This window comes from Symphalangus syndactylus, chromosome 3 (genome assembly GCF_028878055.3).
Source record: "Symphalangus syndactylus isolate Jambi chromosome 3, NHGRI_mSymSyn1-v2.1_pri, whole genome shotgun sequence".
Lineage (NCBI taxonomy): Eukaryota > Metazoa > Chordata > Mammalia > Primates > Hylobatidae > Symphalangus > Symphalangus syndactylus.
Window position 1 is genome coordinate 78,551,156 of NC_072425.2, and position 15,294 is coordinate 78,566,449.

Below are 15,294 nucleotides of genomic sequence, written 5' to 3' on the forward strand. Positions count from 1 at the left end.
ATCTTAGAATATTCTATTGAAGAGAATATTGAAGATAACTTAGTGCAGCCTCCTCCTGGTAAAAACCAGTAAAGAGGGACTAATTGATATAATCATTGCTCTTTCTTGGAAAAAAAACCCCACAAAATCTCTTATCATGACTTTTTAGAGTTTTTGGGTGTTTTTATTCTGTAATGTTGAAAGAGGCAATCCACCATCGGCTCTGAGTGTCTCCTCATGCTTTGCTGGGTTTGCCAAGAAGTGCAAGATGCTGACAGCACTTTACTCAGGCCACTTCTCAAGGCTCTAATTGAAGCAAGCAACATTGAGGGATGAGGTCATGACCCCCTCCAGGACAAAGAACAGACTTGCTTAAGGCTTGTTACAAAATCAGTGGATTCCCCAAACTCAGTGTTCCTCTGCTGCAGTGCAAACCTGGCCACAGGGGCAGCCTTCATCTGCACCCATCACTGCCCCATAAGGCTTGAGGGCCAAGAGAAAACAACGCAAATGAGCTGCTGCTCACAAGACTTGCCGTGCCATGAGTAATAGGGTCCTTTGTCTGTGTACCAGGACAGCATCCACAAAACAGTTAAAAGCTGTTAACTTCCTAGCTCGTAAGTCAGGTAAAATCAAATCCCAGACCCAACATAAAACATTTCTTCTAAATGAGACAAACACCATAGCATAGCATAAAATACATAGGTTGATAATTTTAAATGTTAAAACTGTATGTCTTATGTGACATATCCTTACAAAATTTAAAAGGCAATTTCCAGAAATATTTAATTACCAAAACTATTTGGCATTCTTACATATCTAGAGCTCTATTTGAAATATAGTCGTTCAGCGGGTTTTCTTTTCTTCAGCCCAGAATGTATACCTCCTAAGGTATATAAGCTCAGCTGTATTCATATGTAACTGTTTACAGGCTAATATTTTTACTTTTTGGGAGCAGACAAAAAGGCATCTTACATCTTTGCACTGTTTTTTTAATATATATATATGTAATTTTTATGATAGTGTTTAAGGGGCCGGGCACAGTGGCTCACGCCTGTAATCCCAGCACTTTGGGAGGCCGAGGCAGGTGGATCACGAGGTCAGGAATTCAAGACCAGCCTGACCAACATGGTGAAACCCCATCTCTACTAAAAATACAAAAATTAGCCAGGCATGGTGGCACACACCTGTAATCCCAGCTACTCAGGAGGGTGAGGCAGGAGAATTGTGTGAACCTGGGAGGTGGAGGTTGCAGTGAGCCGAGATTGCGCCACTGCACTCCAGCCTGGGTGACACAGTGATACTCATCTCAAAAATGTTTAAATACACATGCACACATACACACACAAAGCAAAACAGAAAGAATACCAATAATACCAAAGTATCTAAAAACAAATCTTAATTTATGATGGATCACCTTTACTGAATTATAAAGTATTTTAGGTGTTCGCATTCTTTAAGACTACCTCTTGGATAAAATTCAAAGCTATATAGAAAATTCAAAATCTAAAAAGTTTCCATTTAAATAGGTTTACTCTGAATTGATCTTGTGATAATCAATCTGAATGGTCTTCATTCACTAAGACTACTCAGAAATAGCAAAATCATATTGAAGTGCTCAGAAACAGCATCTTAATTATGATGGATTTTGGGCCTTTTTTTCTAAGGCATTGTTAGGGTGCATAACAATAAATTAGGCTGGATATGAGCATTATTTTATTAGAATTGCTCATATATTAGCCTATGTACCTATTAACATGTGAGTGTAGTGAGGGTGGGTAGGTATAGTGTTTCTCCCATTCAGAGGCTCAGTGCTTAATAAACTGTTCATAGTAGATGCTCACCAAATTTTTTTTTTTTTTTTTTTTTTTTTGAGACAGAGTCTTGCTCTGTTGCCCAGGATGGAGTGCAGTGGCGCGATCTCTGCTCACTGCAAGCTCCGCCTCCTGGGCTCATGTCATTCTCCTGCCTTAGCCTCCCGAGTAGCTGGGACTACAGGTGCCTGCCATCACACCTGGCTAATTTTTTTGTATTTTTAGTAGAGATGGGGTTTCACCGTGTTAGCCAGTATGGTTTCGATCTCCTGACCTTATGATCCACCCGCCCTGGCCTCCCAAAGTGCTGGGATTACAGGCATGAGCCACCGCGCCTGGCCGCTCACCAAATATTTTTAAATGAAGGGATGAATCAAAGATTTACAGAGACTCAAGAGAAATATATTGATAACTTAGAGTGTTTTGGGTAACTTTCTTTGTAAAATTAGTGGCTTCTCTATTAGCCAACTTGTTGGTCTATTTTACTGTAAGTTAAGGAAAGCACTTCCTATATAATTCCAAATTTAAAGATAAAATTGTAGTTTTGGTATAATTACTAAATGATGTGAGTGGCAAAAAATATATAGCAGAACCAATCCTAAAATACAGTTGTTCAAAGTATAAAGTGTTTTATTACTCTTTGATGATTATCTCTACCTCCAAGGACAGGCAAAATGAATATTTATAATTTTCTGGGATCAATTGCTTCTGAGTATATACTTCATTGCTGAATTTGAATGTAGATTTTTATACCATAAGTTACATGCCTTTGAATATACCATCCTTGAATGAAAACATTAACAACTTCAATTCCATGTTCTCCTTTATTTGGAAGGAAACAAAGATGTCTATAATAAATATTATTCTACTTTTTGATCCTCTTAATATTAAAGTGTAGTTCATTTTCTTAATTGATTTACATAAGATGGGTTTTTTAAAAAAAAGATTATTTTCCTCAGTTCCTTTATTAAATGTAAAGCTAACTGTGCTTTTACAACAGGTTATGACAGACAATATGATAGACAATTACTGTAACTTTCTACCTTGCATAATAGATATTTATGAATGTGCCTCCCCATTCCTGTTAGATACTAAAGTCAAAAAGGATGGAAACAACAGGCAAAGCAGGGCTTGAGAGAGAATTAAAACTGTATTCATCTGCTGTAATAAGATTCACAGTTTTTTCTCTTGTGTTCAACTCAAACGTAGTTTTATCATTAAGTGATGGTCTCCGGAGTTGATGTTGATTAATACATATATAATCTGTGAACTTTGTGTCAGCTTTGATAACATTTCACTTTTCAAGAAGGGTTAGAAGAATACCGTGATTCATAATGCATGATTGCCAAGTGAGAGGTTAAGTGTGGAGGTATTTTTCCAGGAACGCCCTTGCACATCTCACAGGCAGCACTTACTCATGATTATATGTACACTCAGGCAAGAGTACAGTTTGCACCCTGATTGCCACTCACTGTGAAATTATTATTCAAGTAAGACAAGGAGCTTCTTTCAGCATGATGAATGCTTCCAGAGCTTGTGACATGACACTTAGTTTTTTTGGGAAAAAGCTCTTTCTTCTACTTACCTAAAACCTTTCCCAATATGAGAGATTTGACGGCATTGAATTCTGTCCCTGAGGACAAGATGACTTGTTTCTTTGCACTCTGGTTGACCTATTAGATGTCCCATGAGAAGCAAACATCAACAGAAAGTACAATTTTAATGATAAGGAAGCAAAGGAAGATGAGGAAAGGAAAGATGAAAATAAATTGCTTGTAAGTACCACTACAAAAGTTTAAGAAGCCACCTTCAAATAATTAATCATTCAGAAGGGGAAGCTATTTTATAAGCAATTCCTGTGATGCCATCAGCTACCACTCTATCCATGATCTACCCACTTGCTGACTTTACTCTTCTTCATAATGGAAGGATCTCTAATTGGCAGAATCCATGAAAAAGATGGAATTGGCTGTTTTAAACTTAAATACGTACTCATTCTGTAGAGAAAATCTGAAACATAAAACCAAGCATTGTTGTTCTCTATACAGATCAAAAGTATATTTTCCTTCCAATGCTGACGACAATGTGTAATTTACCACCTCTGTTGTGACTCAGGTCTATTTTCTTACTTATTCCCATTTTAATGACTATATTGTGTGCTTTTAAACCATGTTTTTAAGTTGCTAAAGTATTTGTTCTTTTATAATCAGAATAAGGCAAGTTCCCAATGCAATATCAATGAATAGATTCCACCAGTAGTCACTATGGTAAACTAGAGAATATTCCCCTACTGAGTAAAGTAAAACAAATAATTTTGATATTTTAAATAGTAAAATGTTAATAATACCTTTGACAGAATTACACTGCTAAACAAACAAAACAAAGCAATGCAGAATAAACAACCACCTCCTCTCCCCTAGATCCCGGCCATATTTGGCTTCTTCTTCTTGACTTACAGAAGAGCAGCATTGAATGTGTTGCTCTTCTATTAATATTTATTATCAAATTTTTTGCATTAGATTATTTGTTTTCAAAATAATGAGTTAGTTTGACTTTTGCATTTGTGGGATTACCTCTACCATGACTGCAGCTGCTTCTCTGTTAATCTTCACTTGGTGAAGTTGCCCATCAGCCATGTTTTTAAAACCAAAGGTAAATGCATCAGGATTTTGATGTCTATCTAGCTTGTACCTAATCTGCAAACTTCCTAAAAAGAAAAATAAATGGCATTTAAAATTAAAGTGGTATTTTTTAAAACTCTTGATACAGATTCTACAGCACTTTTATTATTATTTACTTATAGCACTTTTGAATCTATTTAGCATCAATTTAGATGCACCCAATAGTCATCCTTCCTGGAACAGTGATTACTTAAGTGCTATTCCAGTGCCAGACTCTGAGTCCAATGATGCTACTTTAAAAGTCAAGACTAAATGTGTTGTTAATAAGCAGTCTCCCCAAACCTTTCATTTAAAAATGAAAAGGTTTAAATTATGCATATGAGCTCAGAACTCAGATCTAAATTCATTATGACTTTGATATTTATTTTATGAAATGAAACTCCATGCAATATTGTATCAACATTCAGTTCCTGTACATCACACTCCGGAGACTGTTGTGGGGTGGGGGAAGAGGGGAGGGACAGCATTAGGAGATATACCTAATGCTAAATGACGAGTTAATGGGTGCAGCACACCAACATGGCACGTGGATACATATGTAACAAACCTGCACATTGTGCACATGTACCCTAAAACCTAAAGTATAATAATAAAAAATAAAAATAAAAAAAGACTCATTTCAATGTATTACTGATATGTGCATAAAGTTTTTATTATAGCCAGAATTATTTTAAGTCTTCTGCCATAATCCAAAAATGAGGACAAGAAAAGGTTTTGTCAGGAGAAAAGGTTCCATAGTATCTACATCTTCTAATATACATACCCCTCTCCTACACAGATGTACCCTCATTGTATATAATTCTCTTGCAGCTTATACTAAGATCCTGTTAATCAGAGTTTTTTTTTTTTTTTTTTGAGGTGGAGTCTCACTCTGTTGCTCAGGCTGGAGTGCAGTCGCGTGATCTCGGCTCACTGCAAGCTCTGCCTCCCGGGTTCACGTCATTCGTCATTCTCCTGCCTCAGCTTCCTGAGTAGCTGGGACTATAGGTGCCCACCACCACGCCTGACTAATTTTTTGTATTTTTAGTAGAAACAGGGTTTCATCGTGTCAGCCAGGATGGTCTCGATCTCCTGACCTCACGATCTGCCCGCCTTGGCCTCCCAAAGTGCTGGGATTACAGGCGTGAGCCACTGCATCTGGCCTAATCAGAGATTTTGTAGATTTTATTCTAGACATTAAATTTTTGTGCTGTGTACCTAACTTAAAGCTTGGTCTTCTTGTTCAACTGTGAAAACCTTGGAATGCCCCAATTACCACTGTTTGAGAGGCTGTCATTACACTTTTCTTCTATAAAAGTGATATAACTAGTTTTTCAGCTACTGATGAGATAAAGAACAGCTGTACTTATCTGTTGCTTATAGGAATTGGCTTTTATATAGTTGTACTATAACATCCACATAAATGCTCCTCCATTTTGCTTAGAACGAGGAGGGAATGTATGTCTTGTATCTAGATATGTTATTTCAAAATGAACTGCAAAACCAATTTGAGTCATCATGTACTATTAAAGTCATCCTATCAATAATAAGAAATATAACTGCATATCAACTCCGTAACATTATCAAACATGTAATGGGAGAAAAGCATCTTAATTTAATCTTGAAATGCTAGCTTTTATAATAACCATTAAGGAAGGCACTGAAAAACCAAACACATTGGAGGGCATGCAGTTTTCTTTCATTGTTTGTAGTTGGACTGCTGAAAAGACCCATGCCATTACAGTCCTATTTTTCTAATTCAGGGTTCTCTGTTTCTGTACACAAAAGATATTCACCATTGTTGGCGAGGATAACTGAAAGGTATTCCTCATAGAAAGAGCTCACATACAGCAACAAGCTCGGAGTTCGTGTGGTTCGGAAGCTCAGTGTGATCACCTCTCTGGTCAGTGCTACATCTCTGTGTAATGAAGAAACGAGGGAGCTGGAGTTTTCACTTAAAGTGTAATGTTCTTGAAAATGGTATGTCACTGAGGAGCCAGTTGCAAAATACGCGGAAATCTCTGAAATGATAAATACATTTTTGTTATGTTAACAAAATGTAAGTCCAACGGTCTTGTTTTAAGTACATTTAGAGAATGAGACCAAACCTTAAATATCCTGGGAGATAAAGTAATAGTGAAATCCTTTCCTGTTTTTTTATTTTTTGCTTTTTAAAGTTTTTTAAAAACTCCAACTTGAAGAAAAAGTAGCAAACTCCAATATAGTCATAACGCAGAATTGACTAACACTTAATAGAGATTTTATTTAATTCTCCAAATCATCCTCATCTTACATTTACATATAATTAACTCTCCAGTAAAAATGTATAATTTATAGGTAACTTATCTTTGGTTTCCAAATTTTTCCCAAATCATTAATTTTTAAACATCTTTATTCAGATATAATCTATATGCCATGTAATAGACCCAATTACAGTGTAAAATTCTATGTATTTTAGTGTATTTGCAGGCACGTGCAAACATTGCCATGATCAATTTTAGAGTATTTTCACTCCCCTCCCCACTGCACCTTCTTATTCCCTCCTACAAAACCCTCCATATCCACTAGCAGTCATTCTCTGTTTCTCCCCAACACCCCAGCCTAGGCAACTACTAATTTACTTTCTGTCTCTGCAGAGGTTCCTATTCGGGAGATTTCATATCAGTGGAATCTTATAACGTGTGGCCTTTTCAATCTGGCCTCTTTCACTTAGCATGATATTTTCAAGGTTCATCCATCTTGTAGCATGTATCAGTATTTTATTCATTTTATTGAACAATATTTCATTGGATGTAAATAGTAATGGATGTGCCATATTTTGCGGATCTATTTAAGAGTTGATAGACATTTGGGTTGTTTCTACTTCTTGACTATTATAAATAATGCTTCCATGAAAATTCACGTGTAAGTTTTTCTATGGACACGTTTTTATTTTTCTTAGAAATATATACCTAGGAGTAAAATTGTTCAATCGTATGATAACACCAACTTTAAAATTTTGAGGAGCTGCCATATTTTTTCCAAAATACCTATACCATTTTACATTCCAAACAGCAATTATGAGGGTTTTAATATCTCCACATCCTCACCAACATTTATTATCTTTCTTTTAAATTACAGCTATACTTGTCTGTGTGAAGAGGTATTTCATTGTGACTTTGATTGCATTTCTCTACTGGTTAATGTTGCCAACTATTTTTTCATGATTTTATTGGACATTCACACATATTTGCTGAAGAAATATCTATTTATAAGCTTTACCTATTATTTAATTGGGTTAAATTTCTTTTTCTTATTCAGTTGTTGGTTTTGTTTTTGTTTTTGTTTTTTTGAGACAGAGTCTCACTCTGTTGCCCAGGCTGGAGTGCAGTGGTGCAATCTCGGCTCACTGCAAGCCCCGCCTCCCGGGTTCACGTCATTCTCCTGCCTTAGCCTCCTGAGTAGCTGGGACAACAGGCGCCCACCACCACGCCCGGCTAATTTTTTGTATTTTTAGTAGAGACAGGGTTTCACTGAGTTAGCCAGGATGGTCTTGAACTCCTGACCTCATGATCTGCCTGCCTTGGCCTCCCAAAGTGCTGGGATTACAGGTATGAGCCACCGGGCACGGCTTCTTATTCAGTTGTAAAAGCTCTTTAAATAATTTGAATACTAGACCCTTATAAGAGACATGATTTGCAATAATTTCTTCCATTCTGTGGGTTATCTACTCTTTCGTTCTCTCATGTTTTAAGAGTTTTATAGTTTTAGTTCTTACATCAAGGTCTATTTGGTACATTTTTATGTATGTGTGAGATAGAGGTCTAATTTCATTCATTTGCATGTGCGTGTATACTCAGTTGTCTCAGAGACTACTTCTTCCCATTGGGTTGTCCTGGCACTCTTGTAAAATCCATTGACTGTAAATGGTGAGGTATCTATCTGGACTTTCAATTTTATCCCAATGAGCTATCTGTTTAGTCTTAGGCCAGTTATATACTGCTTTGCAGTAAGTTTAGAAATTGGGAAGTGTGAATCTATCAAATTTCTTCTTCTTAAAGATTGTTTTGGCTATTCCACATCACTTAAATTTTCATATGAAATCAGCTTGTCAATTTCAGGAAAGAAGCCAGCTGGGATATTGATTGAAACTGTACTGAATCTGTATATTACTTTAGAGAACACTGGTATTTTATTTATATTAATTATTCAATCCATGACATGAAATATCTCTCCATTTATTTACCTTTAATTTCTTTCAATGCTTTATAGTTTTCAGTGTGTTTTCCATTTCTTTTGTTAAATGTATTGCTATGTATGTTATTCTTTTTGATGCTACTGTAAATAAAATTGTTTTATTCATTTTATTTTCAGATGGTTCATAGCTAACGTGTAGAAATACAATTGATTTTGTATATTGTTTTTGTATTCTGCAATTTTGCTGAACTTGGTTTTAGTTTTAAGAGTTTTAAGTAGATTCTTTGGGTTTTTTTATATAAAAAATCATGTCATCCTCAAATAGAGATAGTTTTATTTCCTTTCTAATTTGGATGTTTTTCTTCTTCTTTTTTTTTTTTTTTTTCATTTTCTTGCCTAATCAGTCTGGCCTGAACCTCTAGTACAATGCTGAATAGAAGTAGTGACAGTATACATTCTTGTCTCATTCTTGATCTTAGGAAAAAAACATTCAGTCTTTATAATTAAATATAATTTTAGCTATGAGTTTTTCAAAAATGCCATTTGTTAGATTGAGGAAGTTATCTTCTATAGTTATTTTATTGAATTTAAACAAAAATTCATGAAAGGATGTTGGATTTTATCAAATGACTTTTCTGCGTCAGTACAGACTATCATGTGTTTCTGTCCTTTATTCTAAGATATAGTATATTATATTAATTGATTTTCAGCTGTTAAAACAACTTTCCATTTCTGGAATCATTTCCACTTTGTCTTGATGTACAGTCATTTTTATATGTGACTGGATTTGCTTTGGTAATATTCTGTTCAGGGTTTTCACATCTATCTACTTAAATGATATTGGTCTGTAGATTTAAAATATATATACTGATACATCTATGTCTGGCTTTGGTATTAGGGAAATACTGACCTTACAGAATAAGTTGAAAAATGCTCCTTTCTCTTTTATTTTTTAGAAGAGTTTTGAAGAATTAATACTTCTTATTTAAATAGTTGATAGATTTTTAAATAGTTGATATATTCTGATAGTTGATAGCATCAATTATTTGAAACCATCTGGACCTGGGCTTTACTTTGTGTGGTATTTTAATATTATTAAAACATTCCTTTTATTGTTATAGGCCTATTTATATTTTCTCCTCCTTCTTGAAAGAGAAGTAGTAGTTTGTGTTAATTTTGTAGTTAGTGTCATCCTAGGAATTTGTCCATTTTAGCTAAGTTACGTAATTTTTTTCAACATACAGTTGTTTATATTCCCTTGCAATCCATGCTTTGTCTGTAAGGTTGGTAGTAATATCACTCTTTCATATGTCATTCTAGTAATTTGAATCATCTCTTTTATTCTTGGTCAGTTGTACTAAAGGTTTGCCAATTTTGGTAACAATTTTAAAGGGCTGACTTTTGGTTTGGTTAATTTTTTCTGTCACTTTTATATTATCCATTTGAGAAATTTCTCCTGTTTTATTTATTATTTCCTGCTTTCACCTTACATTACATTTAGTTTGCTCTTCTTTTTTCAGTGTCTTAAGGTGGCAGGTCAGGTTTTTTATTTGGGAACCATTTTTCTTTTCAAATATTGATGTTTACAGCTTTAAAATTCCCTCTAAACCTTGCTTTAGCTGTGTTACTATATGTTTTAGTAATGTTGTATTTTTACTTTCATTTATCTGAAAGCCTTTTCTAATTTCCCTTTTGATTTCAGAGTGTATAGTTTAATTTCCACATATTTGTGATATTCCACAATTTCTTTATATTATTAATTTCATCCCATTGTGTTTAAAAAAGACCCTTCATATGATTTCAATCCTTTTAAATGTGTTGAGGCTTGATTTACAGGTAGCATGTTGTCTAACCTAGAATATGTTCCATGAACACTTGAGAAGAATATACATTCTGCTATTGTTAAGAGGCGTGTTCTACAGATGTGTGTTAGAATGATTGCGTTTCTATTTTTTTCAACTCCATTTTCTTGGTAATCTTCTGAGTAATTATTCTATCCTTTATTGAAAGTGAAGTATTGAATCCTCCAGGTTTTATTCCTGGTTTTTCTATTTCTCTTTTCAGTTCTGTCAGGTATTCTTTATGTAATTTGGGGCTATATTATTAACTGCATATAAGTTTGCAATTGTTATATCTTTTTGAGGGAATTAACTTTTTATCATTATAAAAGTTTCTCTATTTCTAGTAGCACCTTTTGTTTTAGAGTTTATTTTTTCTGGTATTAGTATAGTCCCTTTGGCTCTCTAGGGTTACTCTTTGCATGGTACGTTTTCCCTTCTTTTATTTTCAACTAAATTACCCCTTTCAATCTAAATTGTATGTCCTTAGACAGCATATAGTTAAGATTTCTTTTGTTATCCATTCTGAGAATATGTCTTTTGATTGGATTGCTCAATCGATGAACATTTAATATTATTATTGATACAGTTAGATTTACATCTGCCATTTTCGTTTTCTTTTTCTATGTTTCATTTGTTTTCTTTTCACTTTCCTTCTGACTTATTATTTTGTATTGGTGGATATTTTGGAGTGTAACATTTTAATTTCTTTCTTGATTTTACTATACTTTGGGGTAAAATATATATAATATATAATTTGCCACTTAACCATTTAAAATGTGAAATTCAGTAGCATTAATTAAATTCACAATGTTGTGCAATTATCACCTCTTCTGATAACCAAAATTTTTCATCATCCCAAAGTTAAACTCTGTATTCATTAAGCAATAACTCTCCATTGCCCCCTCATCTCAGCTGCTGGTATCCTTGAATCTACTTTGTCTCTACAAATTTGTCTATTGATATCTAGTAAACATGGAGTTATATAATATCTACCCTCTTGGGTCTGGCTTATTTCACTTAGCATAATGTCTTCTATGTTAATCAATGTTGTATCATGTATCAGAATCTCATTCCTTTTAACGGCTGAACAATATACCATTACATGTATACGCTACATTTTTTAATCAATTCATGTGTTGATGGACACTTGTATTATTTCCACTATTGTGATTAGTGCTACTATGAACATTTGTATACAAGTATCAGCTTGAGTTCTTGTTTTCAATTGTTTTGGTTATATATATAGAAGTGGAATTGCTGGGTTCAAAGGTAATTCTATGTTTAACTATTTTGAGTTAACTCTAAATCAATTTCTACAGTGGCTGTGGCATTTACTTTCCCACCAGTAACAAAAGACAGTTCCAATTTCTCTAGGTTCTTGCCAAAACTTATTTTCTGTTTTTATTTATTTATTTATTTATTTTTATAGTCAATCAGTAGGTTTGAAGAGGCAGCTTGTTATACTTTTCATTTGCATTTCTTTAATAACCAGTGATGTTGAGTATCATCTTTCCATGTGATTATTGACTCTTTGTATATCTTTTTGGAGAAATGTCTCATCAAGTCCTTTGTCCAATTAGACTGTTTTTGTTGTTAAGTTGTGGAAGTTATTAACATATTCTAAATAGTGAACTTCCATCAGATATATAATTTGCAAATATTTTATCACATTCTGTGGATTGTCTTTTTACTCTCTTGATAGTGTTCTTTGATACACAGAAGTTGTTAATTTTGATAAAGTCCAAATAATCTATTTTTGTTGTTGTTGTTGCCTGTGCCTTTGGGGTGATCTTTAAAAAACCACTGCCAAATCCAAGATCATGAATATCTGCCTATATATCTTCTCCTAAAAATTTTATAGTTTTAGCTTTTAGATTTAAAACTTTGATTCATTTTGAGTTAATTTTGGTAAGGGTCTAACTTCAATCTTTGCATGTGAACATCCACTTTTCCTACCTTTATGTTGAATAGACTGTTACTTCCCTATTGAATAATCTTGACAAAGACTATGTTAAACATCAATTGACCATATGTATGAAGGTTTATTTCTGGCCTCTCAGTTCCATTCCATTGATTTATAGGTTTATTCTCATTCAGTGCCACATTTTTTTGAATAATGTAGTTTATAGTAAGTTTTGAAGTCAAGAAGGATGAATCCTCCAACTTTGTTCTTTTGTAAAATTGTTTTGCCCATTCTGGGCTTTTTCAAATTTTATTTAAATATTGATATGGGCTTTTCCATTTGTACAAAAAGTGCTTTGGGGATTCTGATAAGAATTAAATTGAATCTGCTGGGGTTGTATTGTCATTTTAATAACAGTAAGTTTTCCAATTCACGAATATGGAATGTCTTTCCATCTATTTAGGTCTTTCTTTAATCTCTTTCAACAGCGTTTTATAGTTTTCAGTGTCTAAGTCTTTCCCTTTCTCAGTTAAGTTTATTTCTAAGTTTTTTTATTCTTTTTGATGATATTGCAAATGGAATTGTTTGCTTAATCTCACTTTCAGATTTTTCATTGCTAGTGTAGAGAAATAACAACCAAATTTTTCGTGTTAATTTTGGATCCTGCAACTTTGCTGAATTTATTTATTTTCTCTTAACAGCTTTTATTTTCTGAAGAGTTTTCTACATAGAAGATAATGTAATCTGAGAGAGAGATAGCCCTTCTATTCAAATTTGGATGCCTTTTATTTCTTCTTCTTGCTTAATGACTTTAGCTGGAACTTCCAGTACTATGATAAATAGAGGTGGTAAAACTGGGCATACTTGTCATGTTTCTTATTTTACAGAAGAAGCTTTCACCATTGAGTATGATGTTAGTTGTAGGTTTCTCATATATGGCCTTTATCATATTGAGAAACAGAAATTCTATTCCTAGTTTATTGAGTGTTTTTGTTTTTCAATCATGAAAGGTTACTGGAGTTTGTTAAATGTTTTTTTTTCAGCAACAATTAAGATAATCATGTTTTTCTCCCCCTCATTCTATTAATCTTGTGTAATATGTTGACTGATTTTCATTTGTGAAACCACTCCTGAAATCCTGGGACAAATCCTACTAGGTTTTGGTATATAGGCCTTTTAATATACTTCACAACAATGTTTTGTTTTATTTTCTTTAGTGATTGCTCTAAGCTTGCATTATATATATATTATCAATAATCTGCTTCAGGTTTACACTAACTTAATACAAGTGAGATTTAGAAAAGTTATTTCTACATAGCTCTATTTCTTCTCTTTTGGAACTATTTTTATGCATACCAAACCCATTATTATTTTATATAATTTGTTCTCTTTTTAAAAAATCTGAGAAAAGAAAAAAAGAGCAAGTAAATATTTATAGACTTTGTCTATAAACTCTCTTATTTACCATTTCTAGTTCTCTTTCTTTGTTCCTCTGACTCATGTTACCATTTGGTGTCATTCCTTATTTCAGTACAGCCTTGCTCCCATCTGTCTCCTCTGTGCTGTTTTTTGTAATATATTTCTATAGGCCCGACAATGAAAATATAGAATTATATATTTATATATTCTCTATTATAGTCTTATACATTGCTTTTTAAAATAGTTAAGCACTGAAAAGGGTGAGAAATATGACATTATACCTTCTTTTATAATTACCTGCGCTGTTACCTTTATTGGTGCTATTTGTTTTTTGTGTGTAGATTCAGATTATTGTCTGGGTTACATCCCTTCAGCCTGAAGGAACGTTCTTTGTTATTTCCTCTAATGCAGGCTAATAGCAGTGAATTCTCTGCTTTTTGTAAGTAGGAATATATTTTACTTTTTTAATTTTTAGTTTTTATGAATACCTAATAGTTGTACATATTTATGGGGTAGAGGTAATATTTTGATACAACCAAACAATGCGTAATGATCAAATGAGGGTAACTGAGATATCCATCACCTTAAACATTTATCATTTCTTTTTGTTAGGAACATTCTAGTTCCACTCTTCTAGTTATTTTGAAATATACAATAAATTATTGTTAACTATAGTCATCCTGTGCTACTGAACGTGAAAGATGGTTTTGCTGGGTGTAAGTTTCTTGATGACAATGGTTTTCTTTTATCTTTGAATATGTTATCTCACTGTCCTGTGGCCTCCATTCTTTCAGATTAGAAGTTAGCTGTTGATCCTGACGTTTCCTTGTATATATGATTTTTCTCTTACTGCTTTTAAAATTTCCTTCTTGACTTTGGCTTTCAAAGTTTTTAATAAGATGTGTCTGGATATAAACTTGTTTGTGTCATCTGTATTTCACTGAGCTTCAGTATCTTAGATTAATGATTTTTATTAATTTGGGGATGTTTTCAACCATTATTTTTCAAATATTTTTTTCTGATCCTTTCTCTCTCTCCTGGTATTTTCAGTTACGTATATGTTGGTGTGCTTAGTTATGTCTGATATTACTCTGATACTCGTTTATTTTTTTCATTATTATTTCTCTGTATTCTTCAGGATACATAATCTCTATTGATCTTGCTTCAAGTTTGCTGATTCTTTTTTCTTTTCTCTGTCAAACTTCCCTGGCTTAACTCATTACTCTCTTGCAGTTATCAACACTCTCTTAATTGCTTACTGCCAATATCTTCATACCACTATGCTTAAACTTATCCATGCTCTGTTCCAAATAGAAATCAGTTCACTTGGGGAGGGCTACCAAGCTGTGTATTTTCATGGCCCCCCTCTACCTCTTGGTTAAATGTGCCTCACTGCTCTGAAGCTGTGGGGAATGAGAGTGGCCTGCTCCTTTGAAGTAAAACCTCTGCTTACAAGTAGGGCACAGGGTGGGAAAGGTAACTTCTTGCCTTGCCTCTCCTGG

General features: G+C 33.7%; 1 protein-coding gene across 1 annotated transcript in view; it reads right to left on the reverse strand.

The window, feature by feature from the left end:
* LOC129479353 (contactin-associated protein-like 3) overlaps positions 1-15,294 on the reverse strand; it is a 258,898-nt gene that overhangs the window by 11,487 nt on the left and 232,117 nt on the right. The window contains 3 exon segments of the mRNA XM_055272355.2: positions 3,379-3,466; positions 4,367-4,500; positions 6,250-6,474. Of these exon segments, the coding sequence (XP_055128330.1) occupies positions 3,379-3,466; positions 4,367-4,500; positions 6,250-6,474 (447 nt within the window).